The sequence below is a fragment of the Hermetia illucens genome, chromosome 2 (genome assembly GCF_905115235.1).
Source record: "Hermetia illucens chromosome 2, iHerIll2.2.curated.20191125, whole genome shotgun sequence".
Classification (NCBI taxonomy): Eukaryota; Metazoa; Arthropoda; class Insecta; order Diptera; family Stratiomyidae; genus Hermetia; species Hermetia illucens.
This window is the reverse complement of record NC_051850.1, coordinates 58,214,442-58,241,009: the sequence shown is the minus strand read 5'-3', so window position 1 is coordinate 58,241,009 and position 26,568 is coordinate 58,214,442. Positions and strand designations below refer to the sequence as shown.

The window sequence follows — 26,568 nt, the reverse complement described above, 5'->3', positions numbered from 1 at the left end:
ACTTACAACCTTAGTCTTGTTGGTGTTTATCTTCAGTCTAACTCAGTTTGCTGTTGCTTCTCCAAATCTGGAGCCATTTTGCCCAGGAGAATGGCTCGGTGCAAGAACAAGTAGATGTTATTTGTGAAGTCGAAATTTATAAGGAAAGACGGCATGGCAGATGGAACGGAGATCTGAACTCATACTGTTTTGCGATGATCCACAGAAAGCTGATGTATTTAGTGCAGAATGATCTAAATCGGAAACCATAACATTCTTCAACAGCTTTCGTGGTATTTTTTAAGTATTCCTCAATATTTTTGCCACGATAAGGAATATACAAATACCCTGCCCTGATCTTGACGATCCTCCTCTTTTTTCACTCCCGAAGGAAGGTTTCAAATTTCCCGTTTTCCGGATAGGTGAAAACAGCAGCTCAGCAGAAAATGTAGGGAGAGTGCTGAACAGTTTCTCGGAGATGATGGTTCGAGGCTAATGTCAACTCCGCTGATTGCGGTATGTTCAATTTGAATAGTTGGTCGCTTCCGGTCAGTCGAGTCAAACTAACTTTATAGTGGGTCTTGTGCACAAAAATTGGACAGTACATTGTCAGAGTCCGCCTTGCCATTTAGGTCACTCATTGCCTTCGTAATGTCAGCCTTACAAACCAATTCCTGAACTGTGTATAATTGGTCACAAAATGTCACTCTTCTGCATAGGAAATATCTCTTGGTGTGTAGCATCGTACAATTCCGCAATTAAAATTTTTGAAAACGGCTCCCGAGTGAGGGGAGTGTCAGTTGCGGCAGCTGCCGATAATTACCCGATACCGGATTGACGTCTAATGTCGCTAACTTTCCAAAAATACAAACAAGTAGTGTTGCAAGAGGGAGAGGAGTATTCTCTTACTTTGCTTAGGCCGACAATGGTCGACCGATATGGCCGGCATTAAAGCCCCTTTTTGATAGCTAATGGTCGTATTAGTTAAGTCAGTCCCTATCCGAGGCTTTATTTACCCTATACAGGGAGCTCTTCGACCCCAATTTTTTACCGAAATGACGACAAACAATTGTTTCATGTTCAATAGTCTTAACTTTACCGAATGTAATACAATATACAGTGGTAGCAATGCAATTTTTGATGTAAATTCTGACTTGTGAATAATATCGGAGCGAGAGCATCGTGGTTCTAGTATGTCACTCTGGGGCTGACCTTTACGACATTAATTCCTGTGCTCCATGAAAATGTTTGATCGCCTTCTATGATGTTGCTTAAAGGCACACTCTTCTGTGGTCTATTCCTCAAAGTTTCTGTCTTCAATACAAGAGGATACTCTCATACTGCTGAATGAGACTTAAATAGATCGAATAGCATTTTATAGTAAATTTGTGGAATTCATCCTGAGAGCATGTGCCAACATACTACGCTAACGTTTCAAATTATCATCGCTATTGGAGACCATTAAAAAATACTTCTGGATGACTGCGGTTGAAATGCAACTCACAGTGTGGCAAAATAGCAGATCCTGGTAAACTTCAAACTTCCTTTAAATATGGGATTTTGGTGGATCCCTGAGTGGCTTAATTCTCTATGGGGATTGAGTTAAGAGACAGAAATTAGTATTTTTCATCGTCTTGGACGCTCAAATCTCTCTTAACTAGAGTTTTATTCTCATCAATCACCAACAAAGGCGCTTTATCCGCAACTGACTCCATATCGATCGCGAATATCTTCATTTTGAAAGTATCATAGCGGGTTATGTCACTGATTCAGTATTCGTCTCTACAACGCCGAAACGTCATTTGCTTTTTCTGGTGGCTACCGAGCACTTGGAAGGAAGCTGAGGAGCGGCTCCGAGATCAGCATTGTTGTGAGGAGCTAGGAAAACATCATATACATAGAACAGTATGTATGAAATTTTGAATTGATGACCAGCGTGACACCGCATTAACTTTCTCTCTGATTTACGTACGTGCACAGCATATAGGTAATGACCTCCACTGTCAAACTACCAAATTCTCATCAGTGCTTATCTTCGACGTTCCATCGGGCGTAAGCCTATCTTGACTGAAAAATTAGGTTGAGTGCAGTCAAAGAAATATATCTTTCGTTCGTCATTTCGTCTGCAGGATTAACGAAATTGTAGTGAATAGAGTGTCAGTTCGAATATCCCTTGATACCTAAATTGGAAATATGACATATCAAAAAATATTTGACAATGGCACCGTAGTGTTGCTTAAAACATTAAATCCGTGGTAGCAAAGTAGTCCACTACCAATCTCCTTTTTGAATAAGTTCCTCTGGCGATTTGACGTTTGCACTGAGTAGCGTTGAATACATTTCGAACAGACTGGAAAGTAGTTGTGAACATCTTCCATCTGGCATTCATGTGAAAAGCAACATGAGTAAAGCTGATTATAAAATCCTCAACCCCACTTGGTTGTGAACATTTTCAGTGAATCGAATTTTCCCAAAAGCATTAAATTTCCATCTACGAACTAGAATCGACTTTAAAATGCTCTCTAGTCGCAATACTTCAAGAATCGACGAGTATTCAAAAATATTTCTGCATCATTCGTTTCATCCGTAACCAAATTCCATTCCACATTGAACAAATCTATAAAAGCATCGGGAAAATATCCCCAAAGCAAGCATAATGCAATCTCAAGGACCCTCCTCTCCCCATGACGGACTACCCACTAGAGCCTTTCCGGTCGATATTCTCCTCAACTTGATAGCCATTACCATGCATACGAAAGTGGTGAAGTTCAATTTGTCAATATGCAACGAATCGAGAGACATTTTCCTTGAGCTACATATTTGCGAAATATAATCTGTCTTTCGCCTTAAGGATATAGTGTTTCTGTCACTTTGTCATCCTTTCGCCCATGCACTTGGTCCGGGGACCTATTTCGTTCAGTTTCCTTCATGTCACAAGCACAATTCGTCCGCAATGTTGAGTACAAATCTATCAGAAGGGTGAAAGTTCCATATCGTGCTGTCTGTATTTGTTCGCCTCAGTATCAACTTTCCCTATGTCTACCGGATGGGCCCGAAGAGGAAGTGAAGGCGGATGTCAGCATCAACTAGCTCTGAAGGTATGTACAACGTGAAAGCATCACTTTGCCATTTCGTAGAAAGTATTTGCAACTCGAGTCATCGTTCGTTTGTTCGCCTGCGAGATTCTTCTTCAGAGCACTTTGCGCTTCCTGCCTTTTCCAGGACATTTCTTCTGCAGCCGCCTCCGTTCCATGCACTCTGTTAGCAAACACTGAGATGACACAAAGTGAAATGAACGAATGAATTCCCATTACCTCCTTCGAGTTTTTCGCGGCGAGCAGATACCATTTTCAATCCGGAAATAGGATCGGGTGATACAGATTCGTGCTCTTTTGAGTTGCTCGTTTTGTCCTTTTGTATGTTGAGTAGTTTGTTTGGTTCAATGGCGGCTGGGTTTGTTGTCGGTCAGTGAAAGTTTTCATTAAAATTTATTGAAACTTTTGGCACGAGTTCAAGTCTGGTCTGTTTTCTGTTTCAATTGAAAGTGTTATTGGGGGTGGTAGGTGGCGGCCAAGGACCAGTCGCATCACAAAGCGAAAGGGAAGAGTTGCAATTTTGTAAGGGCTGTGATCATTACAATAGTTTGAGGTTTTGGGACTGTGGCGCCTGTTGTTGTTCAATTCATGGCTGCAATTATCTCTGGAGTTTAATCAGTTTCTTGGCTGGGAATAGAGAACTGTCGAAGCAAATTATAAACTTTTTTCTCATTTGGGGAGTCTCCAAAAGGTTTTCATTTTCAAAAGTTAATGAAAATATTTGCGGAAAAAGATGTGATGAACGTTTTTGATCCGAACGACATATACCATTTGCGTTTGGACTTTGACTCGGCTCAATGGGCAAAATCAGCGCCCAAAAGAACGGGACGTTTTTTATTTGTCGTTTGATTGAACTCAAGTAACAGTCCGTTACCCAGCTCGCGTATCACTAAGATCACTTTGTATCTTTATCAGAATGAATAGTTTTTTATTGAAACTTTGCATTCACATGCGAACACGTTGATGATCCCTCGGTTACCGTAACGAAGTAAAATGTACATCGTAAACCAAGCCATCAATTCCATTAACTTTTCTAAGCATATTCCATATCGACTGAACCGGACAACTCCACACAAGCACGAGGAGAACGCTTTGTGTTAAATTATTCAAAAATCCAGTATGGCTTGTCAATTTCATTTGAATCTTTTGGCTGGTTCCAAATTTATTCACGCCGCCTTTTTTGTGGTGGTCACAATCAAAGATGCACGCGACGAAGAACATGTCGAAGCTAAGTGAGGCTTGGTTGGTGTTAAGGCCATTCGTACGCAGATGACTTTTCGTGTTTCTTTTACGGTTTTCCTAACAAGCCCTATGACAACGTAATCCGAAAGGGTTATTTTACATAACAAGCGTAACACTTGAGTGGCTTAGTTTTAAGGGTTTTGTTATGTATTAATCAAGTTTTATCCAAATTAATTGATTATCTCCTAATTAAGATACTGTACGTAGTCGAGGTTTTGTAAGATGTCTAGAATTCTAACTCACATTTTTTAATTTCAAAGTTTCGTTTAAAAGCAATAACATGGGATATTCCCAGTCCGTCGTTTTGACTCGTTGTACTCCATTACGTGGCCAGCAGTAGAAGCATTGTCATTTTTTTCGTAATTGAGCCGAAGACTACAACTAAGCCAGAGAAAGAGCACATTCCTTCATGACCTCCAGACAATTTACACAAGACCTTGCCACTTATCAAAACAAGGGTTAATAGAAAATTCACAAAATGCTGTAGTGATCCCCTTTCCTGTCAGCGATGAGCATTCATCGGGTTCTAATTTATTGCCCGTTGTAGTTTGGCTGATCGTACACTTTCTCTCTGCTTGTATCCTGCTATGTATATGCACTCTTGATCTTCTAGACATGAGTATCACAAAAAGGAATGCTAGAATCCAAATGGTATATTTACGTTTCGAGTTAAAATTCCATTCGGGAAGCTCCCGCGCCATGCAAGTAAAAGAAAGAAAACCTGAAAGAGAGACGAGATCAAACCGATTGTGGTATCTACCAACCTACGCCAAAAGAACATGAGGTATTTTAGCGAGGCATTCGTGAGCTATTTAGAAGTAGGGTTTGTGTCTAAGAAAACCTAAAACCAAAACAATTACAATTACAGCCATTTTCCTGGTTTGGCATGTACCAGCTAATTCGGGGAAATCATTTGATTATCTTGGAAAACCAACTCTTGGCTGATGTCCTACAATGATGTGCAATTAACATTAGAGACATCTTGATTTAAAACTTAAATTGAACTCAGTTGACTAGATCCTCTGGATCTATCCCAAAATTTGGCTGCTGAAGTTCGATGTTGACAGCAGGGTCTGTTACTGTACAAGACTGTTACTGTTACTGTACAAGACTATGATCTTGTCAAATCTGATGTATTCCCCGGAGACCTAGGTTCTTAGCAAGAAAAATTGCGAATCTTGGTCGCGGTTGAGAGAAGGATCCTCCGAAGAATTTTTGACCCCATATGGACGATTTCGTAGCCTACATAACGACGAAATCTGTGAGCGATACCACGACCGCCTGATTATGGATAAAATCCGGCTTAACAGGTTGCGATGGGCGGGTCACCTAATCCGTATGGATGAGGATGATCCAGGCAGACTGAGCGATGGCGTAGGTCAGGACGCCAGAAAACGTTTAAGGAAATCGAATTGGGGAACCTCGGCGCAAAACTGGAGTGTAAGGAGTTCCTAAGGCAGGCCTAGATCGGATGCGGGCTGTTGCGCCGTTGATGATGACGGACACTAGATCCGCTTTCGCTGCCTCGCCTAAAATCTTGAAATGCAGGTATCTCAACACCAAGATCAAGTTGAGACTGTTCTGTGCTAGTGTTGTTTCTGTGTTGCTATATGGGAGTAGGACATGGAAAGTGATCTTCACTGTTACTCAAGAGCTCAACAGGGGTGCACTACTTGCTATGCCATGCAATGGATTCCACTCTCCCATGATGATCGACGAGTGGGTCGCCCCGGGGCACAGAACAGCAGAAGAGGAGTGCCAGTGTCTCGGGAAGTCGTGGGGGTGCTGAAGGAATTTGAAGTAACCAAGAACAATGTTGGGTAGGTATGGTTGACGCGATACATTCCACCAAGGGGTGAATAGCAACCACGTATGTCAATAAGCTAGATTATTATTTGAAAGACTCTCGACACCGATAAAGGAGCGGGAGAAAGTCTAAAGAAGAGAAGAAATCCGCAGAGAGAAAAGAGCCAATCTTCTAGTGGGTCGCAAAACCAATGCAACAAGTAAGACACGGAGGAGCTGCGAAAACAACGGACGAAGTGAGTCCCTAATTTTATTATAACTACTAACTGTATAGTTTCATTTCCCTATAGATAAATCTGTAGAAGGCATTCTTTTCGACTCAGTGGAAAGATTACATTTAGTGCTCACGGCGAAGCTAGCCCCTTGGTGGAACCGAGCACTGCAAAAATTCAGAAAATCAACCAAGCGACTTCTGAATCGTGCTTGCAAAAGCAATAAGACTGAAAACTGGTTAAGGCGCTCCTTTAGAGATACTTTAAGGCTGTGCAGAGTTCTTAAAAGGGATGAGCCGGCCAAGTCGGGCTCGCTTAGAAAATCCGATGATACTTTCACGAGCTACAGGCTGAAATCAGTACAGACCCTTCTGGAAATAAACCATCGGGGAGAACGGGTGAGAGAAGTCTTGACGGTTCTTGCAACCCCTTCAACACGCAAGTGCTGCAAGGGGAACTAGAACACTGCGAAAGCGGTTGTTACCTATGAAAACATGAGAGCTGCCATAGTGTCCTTTGAATATTTCAAAGCACCTGGCACGAATAACATCTATCGAGCAATGCTAAAGGAGGGTATGGAGAACTTAGAGCGATTGCTAAGAAATATTTTTCTAGCAACTCTTCCTGTGGGCTGTGCGCCTACCTCTTGGTAGAAGGTTAAGGTAGTCTTCATTCCGAAGTCTAGGAAAGATCATTATAATCCAAAGAACTTCAGACAAATCAGCTTGACTTCATTCTTGCTGATAGGTTTGGAAAGACTGGTTGAGCGTCACATTCGTGGGAACGCACTTAGGTCGCACCCACTTAAAACCAACATGCTTACCAGCGTGGAAAGTCGTGTGAGTCTGCTCTTTACTCTTTGGTTTCAAAGATAGAGTAGAGAACTCTGAAGGGTGAGTATGCGATGGGGATGGTTCGTGGACATTGAAGGGGCGTTTCACTGTACGCCTTTTCAAAAACTTTGTGATGTCGCCAGAACGCGTGGTCTTGATGATGCCTTAATTAAGTGGCTCCATGCTATGCTAACGCAGAAATTGCTGTGTGCTGAAGTGGGTGTCGATCGCTACCTAGTAGCAGAAGCAACAACAGGCTACTCCCGGGAGGCGTGCTGTCGCCACTATGCGAACTGCAAAATTTACCAATACACGCTCAAACTTATGCTGATGACGTGGCTGCGCTTGCTGTTGAACGGGATCTTGAAACGGTGTGTAGAAATATACACCGTGCCATTGATCTGATAGACAGTTGGTGCTTCAGGCATGGTCTTTCAGTTAATCTAAATAAAACGAAAATTGTATTATTCACAAAAAGGAGAAAACTTGATGAAATTTGCCTCTCAGAGATGAGGGATACAACCCGTCAACTCTCCGTAGAAGTGAAATATCTGGGAGTCACTCTAGATAAAAAGCTTCTTTGGACCAAACGTGTAGAAGTTAAGCTGAAACGAGCTCTCACAGCTTACGGGCTGTGCAGACGGACATTTGGCTCGACACGGGGACTCAGGCCTCAGCTAGTAATGTGGATATACGTTGCTATCCTTAGGCCGATGTTCGCTTATGCATGCGTAGTGCGGTAGGCTAGCGAGTTTTAATATATTGGTCTTGCAAACACCGATATTTCGGGAACCACTTGTTCCCTTCGTCACCGCTAACAAGTAACGCTAGCGAATAGGTAAAACAAATTTTTATTATTTCAAAAACCCATACATCTATTTGGTAGAAGATATGAAGTTATCCTGAAGCGTAGAGAGAACTGGGAAATGTCAGTGGAATTCGTGGCGGGATATAAGGAAGTCTTCTACACCGATGGCTCAAAAACAGAACAGGGTTCTAGAGCCGGAGTCTACCTCTCGAATAAAAACGAGAAGTGGGCTTTTCCTTTGGGACAATATGCAACGGTTTTTCAATCCGAACTTTACACGATCCTAAGGGCGTTGAGTAATTCTTTGATCACCTCGAAAATCGTTCAGGAATGCAGAAACCGTTTGAACTCTATGTCTAGATTCAATACGGTGGAACTACTCTGGGTACCTTGTCACTATGGCGTGGATGGAAATGAAATCTCGGATGCTTCAGTGACAGAGGGTTCAATCTCCTCCAAAGCCGGACCGGAACCAGCAATTGGAGTACCAGCAGCATCGGCTAAGGTTGCCTTTAATAACAGGTGGGAGAGCCTAAACGCTGCTAGACACACAAAACTTTTCTTGTCAGAACCGAATATGCGTACCGCAAAGTTTATCCTGTCGAAAAGCAGGAGGACTTGCAGGAGTATTGTAGACATTCTGACAGGCTATAATTCACTAGCTGGACATATGTTCAAAATAGGAATTATTCAAGATGATACGTGTCCCTTCCGTAATAAGGAAGCGGAATGCACGGAGCATTTCCTGTGTGAATGCCCCGCCTATGAACGTATCAGGCATCAGATCTTCGGTGCCGATATTCTCCAGTTGTGACAGGTAGCATCATATCCACGGTATTTCCGTGGATACGTGCGATACGTTAACGAATCTGGGAAATTCCGTTAGATGGAGTGTCGAGTACCATGGCCCATCACAGCCTGCGTGTTCAGAAGCTATAATTTCTCCCCCACCACACACACACAACTGAAGGCGGAATAGCAAATTTTACCACCTTAAGTTCGGACAATTGTAAAAATTGGGAAAATGTTCTAATTGTCACCTTCGTGCCAGTGGAGTTTTTAAAGTCGTAAATGATTCAATTAGACATTTTTCAGACCACAGGTAGATATTCTTTAATGTGAACCTCAGGGCAAGATATCCCCTAGCCTTTGAAAAACCCAAGAACCAAATTATCGAAAGCAGGCAATTGGCGCTCCATGAAAATCTAGATTCAACGGTTGAGAGGCTGAAAATGGCTGGGACATGAGACCACGTAGGCGATCTCATGTCCAGAAAATACGCCCACTGTAGTATATTGTACATATCAGACTGACTAGAGACTAGATCTTCAATACAAATACTACTCTATGGACCGCCTAAAAATTTATAAAAAGATAGAACTACAAATGAAAGATTTTGATTGAATAGATGAACGAATTGGGATGGGGCTGGATGCTTAGGATAAAATTGGGTTATATAGCCCCGAACTGCAGCCTGTTGCCTTTTTACTAAAGATAATTTATGTGCAAAGTCCCATCCTAGCCGTCAGGCAAACGAAGAAAACCACTAGGGGTACCTGATCGAGCCCTTGCTTAGAGTTTCTTCTTCCCCAGGTGGTATTTTTCCACCGCTTCGTCCTCTTCAATGTACAATCTAGATATTGAGTCTGCTTTATAGATCTCCATCGTATCCAGATGTTTCCATGAAGAATAATGATCAGTTATTAGATCTACCAGTGCCTTCATTCTCAGTTTACTGTTAATTTGCTAAAGCTTTAGCCGATTCATGTCTCCCAAGAAAAAAATATTATACAAGTCGAAGCAGAAAGGTCAACTAAATAAGTAGACTATTTTAAGAGAATTAACCGAAAGGATTAAAATTATAACAAAACCCTCTTCACGAAGTGAGGGATGCTGGTCTATACTGCGAGTGAAGAAAAACCCTGTCCGAGTCTCAGAAGGTCAAGTCTGCGGAGAAATGCATGTGGAGAAATATTTAGGCCCAAAGCGACCTCTGGACTGCAAATTTCAGCGACAAATAATCAGAGACAGGCCCAGACTTATGTTAATATGAATAAGATCTTTAAACAAGTTGCATATGGGGAATTTTACAAATTGGGAATGGTGTAAGGTTTGCGTGTCGACTGCGATCGACTGTGTGGGTTCGAAAGAACATTTCTTCCTGGGAGCGAAATCAATGAAGGCGGTCTTGTAAAGCAGTTGATCTCTAAGTGCATATTATATTGGAACCAGGCAGTAAAACCATAAAGAATTTACTGGTCTTGTAGTATGATCATCCATCCAAGGGTCGGTGGTGAATGATAGTTAATAGTCAGTTAAGCTAAAGTTCTGCGTTATCTTCCGAAAATTCAAAGTCAAATTTATCTTGGCATTACAGGGGCCATGATCGGCCCACCTGCTCCCATAGAAACCCTTTTTAAACTTGATCTCGCAAGATTCTTGCATAATCCTATTATAAAAGAGGTAGCAGGAAAAGTGTTAGATGTGATACCGAAAGCTTATTTTGAAATTGCTTTCAAACCTGTCATCAAGAACGACTTACGAATTGTTATAATAATGCGATAATGCCTCAGGCCAGAGAACACCGAATCAGACAAATGTTAACGAAGGCTTGAAGCTTCCGAGTACAAATGGAGACCACCAGTGCAGGTGCCTATCCTATTAAGTTGTGCAGTTTGTTCATATATATCTTTAGTTCCATTCTGCTTGCGTCCTTCCAAATCCAGAGAAACAGAGTCAAGGTCCATGACTCCGTGAGGGAGTACCCAGATGTCATCAGGCTACTAAAGGTCCGCAGTCTGACCATGGATATGTATAAAACTGTTCATAACTGTCCGGTTGTTCGGCCATGACCATGGGGTCCTCAGAAAATATTGGAATAGAAGAATATGGGAAGTCCCAAGGATTTGACATAAGTGGACAAGCTATGCGCCTTCCTATTGAAAGGTAGCAGCTGTATCAACTAAATCGCGACACATAACTGCTCAGATTCCTTAAATAATTGCAAATATTGCAATCAGAATCACAGGATTCCAATTTGTAATACTTCCAGAAAGCGTTCTATTCACGAAAGTTGCCAATTTGAGTGGTGATCTGGGAAGCAAACAGAAGATATATAGAGCTTGGCTTTAGCGCGTTTTCTGTTTTAAACAATTGAAATGGCGCCTGGACAGACATCCTGAACTATGTAAGACGTATCACAAAACAATGGGAAAATACATTGAATTGGGGCATATGTAGCGAGTGATCGCTTTTACTGGAGAGGACAAGTGTTTTTGGGCGGGATCCCAGAAGATGTTAAGCAATAGGGTTTATATGAGTCGGTGCAGAACTCAACGCTACCCTAGGACTGATGTGGGATCCGGTCATGGACGATTTACACCTAAAGTTCGTGAAATGCTATCCTAACAAAATGTTAACAAAACGTCAAAAAATATTGAATATTGCGGGAATTCTGGATCCTCTGGAGACGTATCAAGGCCAAGTTACTGCAATTGTAAGCTGACTGTGTTCCTCGTTGGACGTTATCCTGGGAAACCACAGTGTGAACTACACGATTCTGTGATATATGAAAGTCTGTATTGGTTGTAGTTATCTATAGCAATGTTATCAGTCTGGCTGGCGGTAGTAAAGTGGCCGCCATGCAAAGATTAGAACTCAACTTGTACTGATTTGTACTGGTAAGGAACAGGCAGAATAAATTGTTCGAACGGAGCCTCAAGGACCAAACATGAAACTAGTCGCAAGCATGTCAAGGAAAATACGTAACTGAAAAAATGCAAAGTAACCTGTAAAAGACCTTGAAATAAGTAAGAAATAAGTTAGGACTGGAGTAGGGCAAAAATATCAGAACGATGTTTTTTAAAAGTGAAGAATATCTGGGAGATTTTAACCAGTATTAATTCGCTTAATACACTTACGAATTACAAAAACAGATCCATTATGTCTCCTAACTGCGTATTCTGTAATGGGGTCGCCGATCATACCCTTTTTTTCTGTGGAAGGTGGGATGGATTTCGTCAACAACTTTATGTGAAAATAGGAGAGCTCTCTGCGGCCAAAGACTGAGCCGTGCTGCGAAGTCCAACACTCTGTGCGTAAACGCATTCAGCCAGACAGAAAATAGTGCAATAGCGGCGGGTGTATCGACAACTTTGGCGAAACTCCAGACTTTCTACTTGTCAATACATGGTTTACCAAACGGTTGTGTTTGCTAGCTACATTTTATAGTGGCCTGCGAACCAAACCAACGTTGAAACAACGTGAGGAGTACCTTCGGGGGAAGCAATGATTTCACTTACGCGACAATCCATAAAATGCCCTAGGCAACAATTGGAGTCACCGAAATTGATAAGCTGTTGATCAATTTATAGATTTGGTTTCGGATCGGCGATGTTCACCTTTAGATATGTGAGAAGAAGCACTTCGGTCGTAAGTTCCTCGTGGATAAAGTGCAGGCCAATTGGCGAATTTACAAGCACAAAGAGCCTTTGTTGTTACCTGACCGCCGAGATCCGAAAAGTAGAATTCGGTAGATATATCAAAACCACTTCATTTGTTCTTATCATGAAAACTGTTATCCGGGACATCCAACGTCCAGCGCCTTACTGCTCTATGCAGATGATGTTTTTCTAGTGAACCACAACCAAACTCTAAAAGTGAAATTAACGCCTCATAGATCACGGCCCCCGAGAGTTTTTGGCCACTGATCCCAATGAAACAGGTATTATCTTGGATCAATGTTATCGTCCAACGGTAAACTGTGCCATGAAATTTCTTCAGGACAACTTCATGAAATGGATAACATATCAAGCAATCAACAAGCAACGGAATAAGCAAGACTAGATTCTGGTTTAGGCTAGTAGCGCAATAGCAGATCACTGTTTCTCAAAAACAACAAACATTCATAAGATTTAAACCAAAATGAGACTACTGATTGCGTGTTAAAGAGTACCCATAATGAGCCCCCGATATACTGAATTTTTCTCATATGGGACTTGCCAATTTCATTATTGGTATTTCTATATTATCTTGTTCTAAGGGTCAAGCAGTGGATTACAGGATAACTGACGCGGAATATGGTTACCTGGGAGGCAACCTATTTCTCTCAGAGAGTGATATGTCTCTCTTCAAGGACGATATGTGGCTCTTCAGAAGCCGAGTCTCTCGTTTACCAAGACCGTTCGTGAGTCGTAAAAGCCACATCCTGTACGAGGAAACCTTCCTATTAACAAAACGCTACGAACCGTGCCTATTGGATAGTTTGCAGTCCAGGATAATTGACTCTATTCTATTTGACCATACCGTGCTATAGGCGGCTGTAGCACGGCCTTCCACCTAACTCTCATACTCGTGGGAACCATATGAGTACACAAATGAACAAAAAAAAACTAAAAACAAGAAAGCCGTACCACGTACCTCACACACACTGGGAACATCTTTGAAACAATGAGAGCCAGGTGATCACACCGAAAAAGGAAGAAATGGGGCGTCAAACAAGTGACCTACTGCGAGGACTACAAGCAATAATGGCGATTGCCCAAAATGCAGAGACAAGCCAAAATACTTCTGAGATTAGTATATTGGGCATCAAGAAAAAGACAGCCAGTGGCGCAGGTGCTAAATGGTACATGCGTTCGTTATTTGAAAGAAGGCCTAAAACCAGAAGGCTCATGACAGACCTAAGCCACCATTAATGAAGTCAAGAAAGCGAGAAGCAGCGGAGATTAGCCCACACGAGGGGAATGTTCCAAAAAAAAACCCAAACATGAACCCAACACGGGGAAGCCAAGGAAGGACCAGGAAGCCTCCGCTAGCTATACTAGTGCTGTCAAAGGCATTCGATTCAAGTCATTCTGCCAAAAACATTTCCGGAGCAAATACTCACTCATGAGGAGCAGGACACTATTAAAGGCCTTGTCGTTAGGCAGATGTGCAAGGGATGGAGTGCGAAGCTTGTGTTCACCGGAATCCGATTTTGACCAGGTTACTTCGGAATGGCTTGGGACTGTAATCCCTAAATTACCACACTGGAAGGACAAATGGTGACAGTGTTTTTCCTAAAGCCGCAACGCTAGAGACGGCGAATCTTATGGGCCTCCTAATTATTCAGAACCATGATTTACATACGCGGTTATGTAGAGTCTTCAGAAGCAAGGTGGACAGCAAAGGTAAATTTCTCACGATCGGGGTTTGGCTGTATAACTCTCACTGGAAGCCGGAGGAGAACTTGAGAAGCACTTGTGGCATCGGGCTACCTCCCAGGAGACGACACCCGGATCCCACCCTAAGGCGATACCGCTTCTCCTGGGCTGCGATATCAAAGCCCATCATGAAGTTCGTGAAAGCAGCGAAGAGGTGAGTAAGGTAAGGTAACTTATTCTTAGCAATAAGTTAGAGATATATAACATAAGAAACACTAAACACTACTCTAGCTTTGTACTGATGAAGGGAGTAAGTTGCTCCCGAAATATATATACACAATAAAATAAAATTGTAGTTTGGAGTAAGCTACTGGTCTATCAAATAAGAAACACTCTAACATTCGTGACCAGCGCTAGACAAGAAGTACTAGACATAAATCTACGAAAAATTCTGAAGAACGGGCGGCTGGGCAAGAATTGGAGGGTGTCGGATCACAGAATAATCAGATTCGATATTGAGGGCAACTCCGAAATAAAATAAATAAGAAGGAATTGGAGGACAACAGATTGGGACCCTGAGCAATAACATGGCTCACCTGCAAAGGGGCGGTAATATCAGGAGCGAACTGGAACTGGAAACAGTTGTGGAAGACCTCAACAAAGTCGTCAGCCGACCTTTTACGACAGTCAAATCATCAAAGGACATACCCTGGTGAAACAGGAGCCTACCCAGAATGAGAATAGAAGTACGAAAATTCTTCAACCGGACAAAACGAACCAGAGGTTAGCTGAGGTACACAAACGCACTGACTGCGTATAGCAACGCGATCAGAGAAGTAAAACGGAACAGCTTCATGGCATTTTGTGAAGGAATCGAACAAGCCACGAAGCAACCAGGCTATAACAAGCGATAGCCAAAGACAGGGCAATATTTTCTGCCTGGCTGAAGAAGGAAGATGGGACATTTACCGAGAATGAGGAAGGCATGCTTCTCAGAACATATTTCCTAGGGTCCTACTCCTCGGTGGAAGGCGACACACAGCATTCTGCCTGACACCCCTAACACGAATAAAAGGGGAAGGAAGGAGAACTAGAAACTAGCAAAAGAGTTATCTTTGGAAGCCAGGGTAAGGTGTGGGTAATGGAAACATTTAAACCATTGAAATCACCCGGAGTAGATGGCATTTTTCCAGCACTATTCCAGAGAGGCCTTGAAATAATCTTAGGATCTTTCCCACTCTCTAAGGAGCAGCATAGCCTTGAGATATACACCAAGGGCATGGTGAGGGGTAAGATTAGACTTTATTTCGAAAGCGGGTAAAGAGGATCCTTTTGACCCTAAATCTTTCAGACCAATTTGCCTTACATCGTTCGTACTGAAAACGGTGAAGAAGGTCATAGACAACTATATTAGAACTAGCGTTCTTTACCGGGCAGGATGGTCAACCGAAACTGCTCTGTATTAGCTGACGGATGGATTACGGGATGCCATAGAAACAAAGGGAATAGCACTGTGTGCGTTTTTGGACATTGAAGGAGCATTCAATAACACAAGGTACACATAGCTAAAAGATGCTTTAACCCCCAAGGGAGTGGAAAACATCCTTGTTTTCTGAATGGGCATAATGTTAGAGAGTATGGAAATAGTAGTGGCGACAGGGAAAAAAAACTCTATTGTCATGAATACTACCCAAGGTTGTCCACAGGGTTGGGTACTATCACCGCCTAAGTGGAGCATGATAGTGGATGAATTCTTAGAAAAGCTAATAAATACTGGGATTCAAATGCGGAGTTACGCTGACGACATTTTTAGGGACAAATATGAGGATAACCTATGTGATCGAATCCAAGCCGAACTAGGAGTTACTAGTGCTTGGTGCAGGAAGGCGGGGCTGCGCATTAATCCAGCCAAAACCACCATGGTGCCATTCACTAGAAAGCCTAAGCCTAAGCACCTAAGAGCCATTAGATTATATGGTGTGGAAGCGAAACCAGAAATACATTTCAAATATTTCGGAATTACACTAGACCAAACATTACTGGAGAAGACGCATGTTGGAAACACATGTCAGAAAGCTGCGAGGGCTTTGATAACTTGTACGTCCATAACAGGAAAAAATGGGGTTGCACTCCGAAAATACTGCTTTCGATATACATTGCAATAGTAAGGCCTATGGTTACCTATGGGGCGGTAATCTGGGCAAAAAGAACTGAACTCAACACAACAGCCTAGGATTACGTAAACTCCAAAGATTGACTTGCGTGTGTATCAGTGGGGCAATGAGGACATGTCCAAGGGTTTCCTTAGAGATCCTTCTGTGATTAACTCCTCTCCCTATGCACATACAGGTGCGGGCAAGAAGGGCGATCCTCAGAATGGGGGAGTATCAGTGAGGTGCCTAAATCGAATGAAGATTGATATTCTTTCTAGGCAGTACCCCGGATAACTGATACCAAGGGATAACATGACAACGAGGTTTCATTTCTATAAACATTTTGAAACACGTAGTGGGGCAAACTGGGTATACGGCTTAAACCACCAACTGATCACCTGGTATACTAACGCATCCCTCACAGTAGAGGAAGCGGGTGTTGGGATCATTGGTCCAGGAAAAATCTACTTTGAGTCAACGGATAAACACACTAGCATATTCCAGGCGGAAATATACGTCATAGACAGATGTGCGTCCTTCAACCACCAAAGGAACTATAGGAGGTATTCTGACCGACAGGCTAGCGGCGATCAAGGCACTTTGGTCCAACCAGATAAACTCTAAACTGGTATGGGAACGTCTTGAGACTGAATACGCTCGGCTCGAACAATAAGGTCTGGATAATCTGGGTTCCAGGCTATTTTGGGTTGGAAGGCAATGAGACAACAAACGAAATGGAGCGCGGACGCCTTTACACGAGCTAGAACCCTTCTGGGGAATCCGAAACGGGCTCATGGCTATGACATAACAAAATGAAGGGAACTATATTGGGTGAGCCTAGCAGGAACGGAGCATTCCAGGGTGGTTATTGTGGGATACGAACCCAAGGGCACAAAGGAATGCTTAAACGTCACCAAGCTTCCGGATTATAGTGAGAATACTCACTGGTCACTGCCGACTAAAATACTACCTGCAGGTTCTGTTCGAAATATGATGAAACCTCCATTCCATGCCAGATGCCATGTTAAAATACTTAAAAATACTTGGAAGACGGGAATATATTAAAATTCCTGACGGTTATAAGCTTGCTTAGAATACTATAGTTAATAGGGATACCATAACCAATAAAACGGACACAACTGTTCTTTAGGGATGCAGTGGAATTTCCCTTAACATAGTAATGAAAATCTTGCTTTAAACAAATTGAATAAATTCCGACCAGAAGTAAAGCGAAATCGTTTCCAGCCAAACTACTCCTAAACAGACAAAGGTTAGAGTAACATTCAAAAGGATATCCTGGGTGTTGTTTTATTTCCCGGTTTTACTCCTACATTTCCATTACAGGAGATTTCAGCTCCATATTAAAGCAGGGAACTGTTATCTTTTGTACAAGGAGCGGATCATCCCCCACGTGCTCCTGTTTGTGAGGGTTCTCTAAAACTGTTTTACCGGATCTTTGTTTTGAGTATCAAATCGGGATTTCAATTCCGTCCCCAGTCAACCAACCGAGTCAAGTCAATATCATGTGCACACCGAGAAATGCTTTGAATTCTCTTCCCTTCCTAACAATCTTCGGCTGCCACCAGTGGGCTCAGTTCTAGTTCATAGCCTCCGTGGACCGAAATTCTTGCAAATGGCATTACACATCCCGTCTTTAGCAAGGAACGAATGTAACCGTTGCATATTTATGGAGTTTGTTCCATATTTACGTTCACGTTGCCTCCACAAACACTCGAAACATTTGTCTGCATTCCCAAAAGAAAATGGCATCGAGTGGCTTTTCAAGATGAACTGTTTCGTGAAGGGGGCCAGCACTAGAGACAGCATTCCGCTCTGCTTTCGTACCTCCGAGCAGTCACTCAAAGTCCGGAAATACCGAAGCAGCGGCTTCTGAGATTTTTTCTGTCTGTTCCCCGCGAAACTAATCCAAACCACTTACGTGAAGTTTGCGTAGCCCACGTACTCGCAGAACAGCCTAAATCACGCCTTGATTAAGGTCCGTAAATTCCGCGGTTTCCTGAAGCGCTCATCAATCAAACATGACGGTAAACGTTGCCTAATTGCTTGTACGGAACCAATCGTGCCGAATTGAACTGTTTTTCCCAGACAAGTCTTCGCGGAGTCATATTTCAGCACGTCCCGGTTGCGTCCATTCTGGTCCGGGCCCTGCTTCGTGGCGTATTTGGGGTTTGTGGTACTTCAAATTTCATTAGCGTCCACGCTGGACTTGTCCGCGGTACGTGCAGTCGCATCGGCCCCGGACCGAGGTGCTAAGTGCAACTACTCAGTACCATCTCATTTCACTAATGGCCGGGCAAACAGCGCTGCATCTTGCCCTGGGAGATTTGTTTGCCATTTCTTAAGGCAATTAGCAGCTCGCGAACGATGTAAACATCTCCTCATGTTGCAAAGGCGTCGAGGTGTCAATGGTCTCCGGGGCAGTTGGAAATGAGGCGGTCACGGCAAGAAATGTTCACTTCATTCGAGGGAACGATGAAAGCGCTCGAATGCCGTCTTTGCGAGTGCAGGCATGAGTTGATCTCAACACACACAATTGATCCCAGTCCAGGTAGAAGAGCCTCGAAGGTCAGAGTCACATGCGTTGTCTTCCCGAAAGGGTTGCAGTTTCTACCCTTTCAGTTTTCGAAATTAAATGGGAAGCTGAGGACGAAAAAACTCAGAATGTTGGTAACAAGATGTTTGGGAGTGTGGGCTCGGCGAAACGGGCAACAGCCAAACAGTCAAGTTCAAAGCAATTGAAATTCCGGCCCCGTCGTGGGCTGCTTAGAGACCGCGTTGAGCACGGTCCGGGCACAGGTAAGCAGCCAGTTTAGAAGGCAGGCAGGCAGCCGCGCGGCCACCGACCTGCCATTGTATCAGATCTCGAGAAATTACCTGAGCGCAAGCAACCAAACGAGCCTGTTCCATTACGAATGTTCTTAATTTATCGCCTCGCAAGGTCTTTCTTACCTTTCCGCCAACCTTCAAGGAGTATCCCATCCCCGAGGGCGTCTTCAGCTGCACGGGACAGACGAATCCGATGTTGCGATACGGTCCTGACTCGGGGTGTTTCCTTGGATTGACGATCCGCGGCGTGTTGTGCCGGATGGGGGACGGGGTGGTTCCGCTGTTGTTTTGGGCGACACAAAGGACGTCGGTGCCCGCCTGCGGGAACTTGGAGCACTCCAGGTTCTCGGGCCACTGGAAGTCGTAGTGGCGCATCAGCCCCTCGCAAGTGCGAGCCGATTCACACAAGCTGCGGCACGGCGGGATGGGTTCCTCGAGGATTGTGCACACGGGAACGTAGAGCGAGCACAGGAACAGCTGCAGGTCGGGGCTGCAGGCGATCTTGACGAGCGGCGCGAACTGATGCACTTCCAGGCCGGCCTCCTCCTGGCGCGTGTGTCCGATCAGGTTGGGCATGATGGTCATGTTGTAGGGGATATCCTTGCAGATGGACAGCGTGATGGGCTCGCAGCGGTTGTGCGGCGGGAACATGTCTGACGCGGACACGACTTCGCCGGGCGAGCTCTCGTACCGCTGGGCACCCTCGCAGCGCGGCAGGCGAAGCATCAGCGGCATCGCCGCCAGCACCGCCACAAGCAACTTCATTTCGCCAACAATTCTCGACTATTTCTAACTTCACTGGCGAGCACTCTCCACCTTCACTCCACTCATTATTTATTCACAACTATTATCCGAAAAGGCCATGCAACGTTCCCAATTTGAATAACATCACACACTAGAACGGCTCCGGGGCACTACGACCGCTGGCGCGGGCACTCTTCCAGGGCGAACGCAGGAATTTCCTCGGAACCACTGAAAAATTCATCAATGGAAGCTCCGACAGTGCAACGCCGAGCACACAAGGCAGACGCGATAGTGGCAAAAGTGCGGGAGGAATCCGCGGCGACTGGGAACGACAGCGAAATGCACCGCACACGAACAAAGCAAACTCTCCCACGCACGACGGCCGGAAATACACTAACCGAGCGTGCATAGGTAACCTGCCGAACAAGTCCAAGAACAAGTCGAAGAGAAACTTGGCCCAAGTGAATAAAGAGAATGCGAAGAGAGCATTGCGTACCGTAAACAGAAAGAGAGCCCGCACGCAGCGTTGCAAGATTTCCGTCCGAACAAGAATTCTTTCTGTGCAACTGTAAATGGGAGCAGATGAGTGAGGAACAGTTGCATGCGGCCAGCGTGCATTCGCGCCGTGTTTTGGTTTGCTGCCGGGGAAGGAGCAAGGCCGGTTGGAGAGCGGCTTTTCCGATGAAAGTGATTCCCGTGAATGCGTGGAAATTCAGGTAATTTGCCCATTTCTCATTGCTAAAACGTAACTTGCTTGAAATGAGCGTGGAGCCAGGCGAGTTAGCGTCCATCGTTTTCCTTTCTAACTTTGGGCCCCTGACGCCAGGGGTGTCCACGCGCCGTGCATGGTGAATGCATGTCGCCTCCCGCCTGCAGGCGGACATAAACTTAAAGGGCGAAACCCCAGGCGAACCAGACTTGAGGGTGCGGAGCGGATTAAAGGATTCTCTCATTATTAAACAAAATATAATGAGAAGGAAATTGGCTTATTTATGAGTGAATTTGGTCACATTTTGTATTCCATTGCCGGGAATAAGTGGCTCAACAAAGTACTCCTTAGGCAGGGGTCGCGGTTAATTCAACCGGGAAATGGCTGTCACGCAAATGTAAATTATTAATCATTTATTAGGAGTACAAATATGGAACCGCATCTTCCATGAAATAGAAGGACTTTGCATTAAATTTTTATTGAACTAATTTCCAATGTTGATTATAAGATTTCGTACCGCAGAAAAATTCCTTGTTTTTCAAGCAATCTCTTCGTCAAACCATTTTGGAACTTCTCGATAATCTTGTAAGCAATGATCCGCCAAACCATTTGCCATTGACAGAAAGGGGGAAATCTAACGAAGCGATGCCTGGGGAGTGCGGGGGTTGAGGTAAGACTTCCCATTTGTAGCCTTCCTGGGAGTCTTACGTCCGTCTTGTATCGTCATGAAGCAGTATTCAAGGCCCGCCTGAGCACCGGACATTTATTGCTGCCAGCTATGTGGCTGCATCTTTTGTCTGGCCTTTTAAACGGAACATATGTGATGGTAGTTTATCGCAGTCCTTCGCTATATGGCTCCCACCTCCGCGTCACCTGCATAGCTTGGAACGATTTTCCTCATATTTGCAATGTTGTTGCATTTGGAGCACTTTGTAATCTTCGCCTGTTTGCGGGTCCGATAGACAACCCAACCTATTCTATTTTTCCTGCTTCCAAAAGCTTTTTCGCATTTTCTGCAGGAATGACAAGTGCCACAGTTTATGTGCCGCCGTACGCTTTTCGCGAAGATAACTTCTCTAATCGCCGCAACTATGTCTTCCTTGGTAGTGATTTTAGTAATTTCATTGATGTCTTTACATTCGGTGATAATAGATTGGGTTAGGGTTCTAGTCTCTGCTGGTTTTTCCCCTGTTTCGCTAAATTTAGGCGATAGATCCCCATTTTGCGACCTTCTAATTTTGAACACCATTTTGCCCATTTCCTCCAATTCGGGGTCGATTTTGACGCTGATCTTCTGTCACAGATGAAATATCCTTCCTTTCCATCATCGAAGAATCTGCGCAATCTCTGCCTCTGGAAGGTGTTCTCAGATTTATAAAAGGCAGCGGAGCATTGGATTGATGATTTTAAAGGATACTACAATGTGCCTAAACCACGGCCTGAGTGCTTGGAGCTGCTGTTTCCTCACCACATGGAACTCAACTGAACTAAACTCTATATTTGCCTCCCAAGGCAAACGGCACAATATAGATCAGCAAAAAGGAGACTTCGCAGCGCTATAAATAAAGCAAAGCTTGCGGCTGGCAAAATCTTGTTAATGAGGTGAATGAGGACCCGTGGGGACTTGACTATAAGCTTGTCACACGGAAAATCGGGGCTCTGCGGAAGCCCTGCATACTGAGCACCGACCAGATGGACCGCATTGTGCGGGCATTGTTCCCCAGATACCCTGTACGGGTTGATGTAAATAGCGAGGAAAGCGTCGTGGATTGCCCCCTTTTCACAATGAGAGAACTCGAAGAAGCGGTTCTCACTATGAAAAAGAGGAAGGCGCCAGGTCCTGATGCCATCCCGACGGAAGTTTACAAACTGGTGTTCCGGCAACGGCCAGAATTGCTGCTTGAAGTGTCCAACGCGTGCTTGAAGGAGGGCATTTTTCCTTGTCGCTGGAAAGTGGCCAGACTCGCGTTGATCAGTAAGGGTAAAGGAGACCCGGAGCTCCCGTCTGCATATCGACCGCTGTGAATGCTTGACACGGCCGGAAAAGTACTCGAAAAGCTCATCAGGGGTAGACTCGCTGAAGCGATCCGTGCTGCCGGGGACTTATCTCCAAGGCAGTTCGGGTTTAGAACAGGGAAATCTACAGTGGATGCTGTTATGGAGGTCGTAGATGCGTTTAATCGAGCCGGGGCACACAGCCGCCGATCTCGACGGATAGTGCTCCTCATAACGCTTGAGGTCAGAAATGCCTTCAATTCCGTAAGATTGACAGATATGCTAGGCATACTAGAGAACTCCTTTCACGTGCCAAACTATCTCTTGCGGATATTGATGGATTATCTGAAAGACCGCTCCCTGCTCTATGAGACGCTAGAGGGCCAGAGGAGGATGGAAGTCACGTCGGGAGTAGCACAGGGATCCATCCTAGGGCCGGACCTCTGGACGCTTCCTACGATAGTCTGCTGAGACTCGATATGCCCGGTTATGCAGACGATGTTGCGGCACTTGTTGCCGGACGCACTGTTGAACAGGCCCAAAGCAGACTTGGCATATTGATGCGACGGGTAAGCAGATGGATAACTGGTCACGGTTTCAACCTTGCGCTGGAAAAAACCGAAGTAGTCATCCTGACCAGAAGGAGAATCCCGACCTTGCGTCCCATACTGATCGGCGAGTTGACTATAAAGTCAAAACCAGCGATTAAATACCTTGGTTTAATGCTCAACTCGAAGATGAGCTTCTTCGAGCAAATCAAAGCAGCAGCGGCAGGGCTGCAGCTGGAGTCGCGGCCTTGATTCGGCTAATGGCGAATGTCGGGGGCCCTATATCAACTAGGAGATGTCTCCTCGTGGGGAACACAGTCCGTTCTTCTCTATGGTGCGGAAGTATGGGCTGATGAACTTAACAAGGATTTGCATCGTAAACGCCTCGCTCAAGGGCAGAGGCGAGGAGCTTTGCGAGTGGCATCTGCCTATCGCACCGTCTCCGAACCGGCTGTGATGGTGATCGCGGGAGTGATCCCCGTTGTCCTCCTTGCCAAGGAGCGCAAAGCTATCTGCCGCCGTAAGGGCGAAAACTTAAGAGAAGAACGTCAACGCACCCTTACCGAGTGACAACTTTTCTGGCAAAATGAGCCAAGGGGCAGGTAAACTGCGCGGCTCATTGACAAATTAGACCCGTGGTTGAACAGAACGCACGGTGAGATTGATAACTTCCTTACCCAACTGCTAAATGGGCATGGAGGTTTTCAGTCTTCTGCACAGGATTGGGAAGGCGCGATCTCCTGATTGTGTGTTCTGCAATGGAGTGGTGGACAACGCTGAACACACCTTTTTCTCTTGCGGGAGGTGGGACGGCCGAAGTAATGTGTCAAACGGATCCATGCTAGTTCTCTGATGATAGGGAGGTGTTTAGTTGGTAGTCCGCCAGCGTGCTGTTGCGGGAGTCCAACACTCTGTGCGTAAACGCATTCACCTATCCTACTCCCAAAAAAAAAGGCAAACGGAGAATTGCGCCATCGCGGGAACTAGATACTCGCAAATCACACCCCATTGACCTCAGCTTTAAAAATATGCTTAAAATATTCTCTACTTTTCGCAAATGGTATCTAAAGAGGATAGAAAATTGTAGGCTTGCTGTTGGAAACTATGGCTGATCACCTGGGCGCCGGCTTTTAACCATAAGATTCCATTCCAGGCTACGGAACGGTACAATTTCACAATACTACGCTACAAAGGAAGGAGGCTCTTACGAGGTGACATCTTGAAAACTATGGAGAATTTGAATGCCAAGGTGAGTCTACTTAACACCATGCTCAGGCATGTGATGGTGACTGCCACGGCGGCACATAGTTTGAGCACAAAACCTACCGCCCGTTCAGTTTGGTGTCAACTGCTGGGAGTGAACCTCCAATCGCGATCAACAATCAATTGAAGAGTTGTCTTCTGCATGCGCGTAACAAACGAGAGACTGACGTCGGCCTTGAAAAACAGTGGAAATGCTTTCTTTCTGCGCAAACAAGATGTAGTGATAAACATTAAAAGTTCGGGTGAGGTTGCTGGCAACATAACGGAGGAGGTCGGAGGACCTGGCTGATTGCTGTAGTCGATGGACGGAAGTTCTTTTGATGACTGGGGTGAGTGGGAAGAACTATTTTCAAAACCAATAGGAAGTGAAGCGCACTGCAGGCTTGAATAAAAGAAACTCTACCATTGTGTTGTTAATTCAAACAGAAGCGACAGCGAACGTTAATGCAATCATATATTGCATCACTATTTTCCCGTGATGGTAATGGTAGATCTCTCATCCAAGAAGAAGGAACACTTCACTAAGATTCTGAATTGCATAGCCTCCTGTGTATGATGCGGTAAGCAACCGTCTCATCGCGACTCCTGTAGTCGCTGAAGAGCAATTTATGACGATATGGCGTTCCAAATGTCACTTCATCGAGGTAAAATTTGGAGTTCGCCAGAGAAGCTTTTTATCTACAATAGTTTTTCGTCTCTTTTTCGTCTCGCTATCAATGACTTTCTTCATGCTCTCTCGTGAAGAAACTCAATGGACGATGACATCTTTCCTCAAATGACAGTGACCTGGCCTAAGGCTATAACACATGATGAACTTCGCTGGCATACGGGCCAGATACTCGTGGACATGTGGATAAGAAGGAGGAATTGGCAGCAGATAAGTCACATATAAAGAACAGACAACAGATAGGCGAAAGGTAAGTTACGCTACACAACAGAACCCACTTTCCGGAATTCCCAACAAGTGACGTAGATCAATGGTGAAGAGCGCCAGCTTCTAGGATATTCTTGGGGGCTGAAACACATTGCCAAGCCCAATAACGATAGAGCGAAAGTATGGTTGGCCTGCTACGTTCTACATAGGAACAGATGACACCCATATGCACACACAATTTCCCTCCAGAGCTGCATCATCTTCTCCAAGATCATTCCCCTGAGACCATAAGAGTTACTTGAGAGCGGTCTTTAAGTACCTTTGCCAACTCAACATCAGTCCTGGCAAATGTGTGGCAGCAGAAATCGAGCCTTTCTTCTATCACATCGTTTGAAGCGAATTCCCAAGCAGCAAAACATCTCACAAATCAGAAGAACAAGCAGCTTCTTCCTAGTGTAACGACCCCACTTACAAGCGATGTATTGAGCTGTTGGTCGGGCTAGCCAGAGTGGTCATTCTTCCTGGATTACTCGTGGGACCAAGACATGGACTCAAATAAAAAACGCAAAAAGCAGACTTTAGAAGAAGAGGTGGCGATGTCATCTGTATCCGCAGGATGAGCTGCTGGCATCCAACTAAGAGACAGTAGCCGTCGAGGGCAGTACAATTGGTTCCAGTCATAGCTTCGCTATCCTGAAACCAACCGCAGGGACCCTCGGAGCGAGGCGACAGACGTTTCCAGTTAAGAGTCCATTGCTGGCAAACTGGGTGTAGCGAGTACCATCCATAGAACTTCTAACCCGATACCCCCGACTTTGGGAGCCCCTTCAAAAGTAAGGGCTGATAAAAATTTCTGTCACGCCTAACCGGTTGAGAAACGAGGACCATTGGAGTCCTGCTCAACGCTAAAATCAGCGAGGCCTGGGACGTCGTAAAGCTCAAAGTCATATCCTACGACAAGATCCACAGGAGACCGGTCGCTCGCATCTGATTGCCAATCTCTATGCTTTCAAAACCCAAGAATTCTCATGAACAACGGGGTAGTTATCAAGTAGGAGGAACCCGAGGCGAACAGCAAACCTTTTCTGTTCTGTATAAACGAAGATTGCCTGGAGGCGCTGGAAAAGACTACAAAATACCGCGCAGCCATGAGTCCGCGAACAGACATTTCAGACATTGTCTTCCGTTGTTCTTTGTTCCTCTTCGACATTTCATTCTGCTTCCGTCTAGATCTTTCGCATGACATGCATAGGAAGGGAAAATCACGCAGCCGATGTACTTTCCGGGCTCGATCCAGTTCCTGGACCTCGTTTTGTG

The 26,568-nt window shown here is 44.7% G+C and overlaps 1 protein-coding gene across 1 annotated transcript in view; it reads right to left on the bottom strand.

Moving 5' to 3' along the window:
- The window catches only part of LOC119647913 (frizzled), a 243,935-nt gene extending 223,686 nt beyond the window's left edge, over window positions 1-20,249 (bottom strand). Inside the window, exon 1 of the mRNA XM_038049235.1 lies at window positions 19,242-20,249. Within this exon, the coding sequence (XP_037905163.1) occupies window positions 19,242-19,883 (642 nt within the window). The 5' untranslated portion in view covers window positions 19,884-20,249. The remainder of the gene's footprint in view (window positions 1-19,241) is intronic.
- Window positions 20,250-26,568: the final 6,319 nt, after the last annotated feature.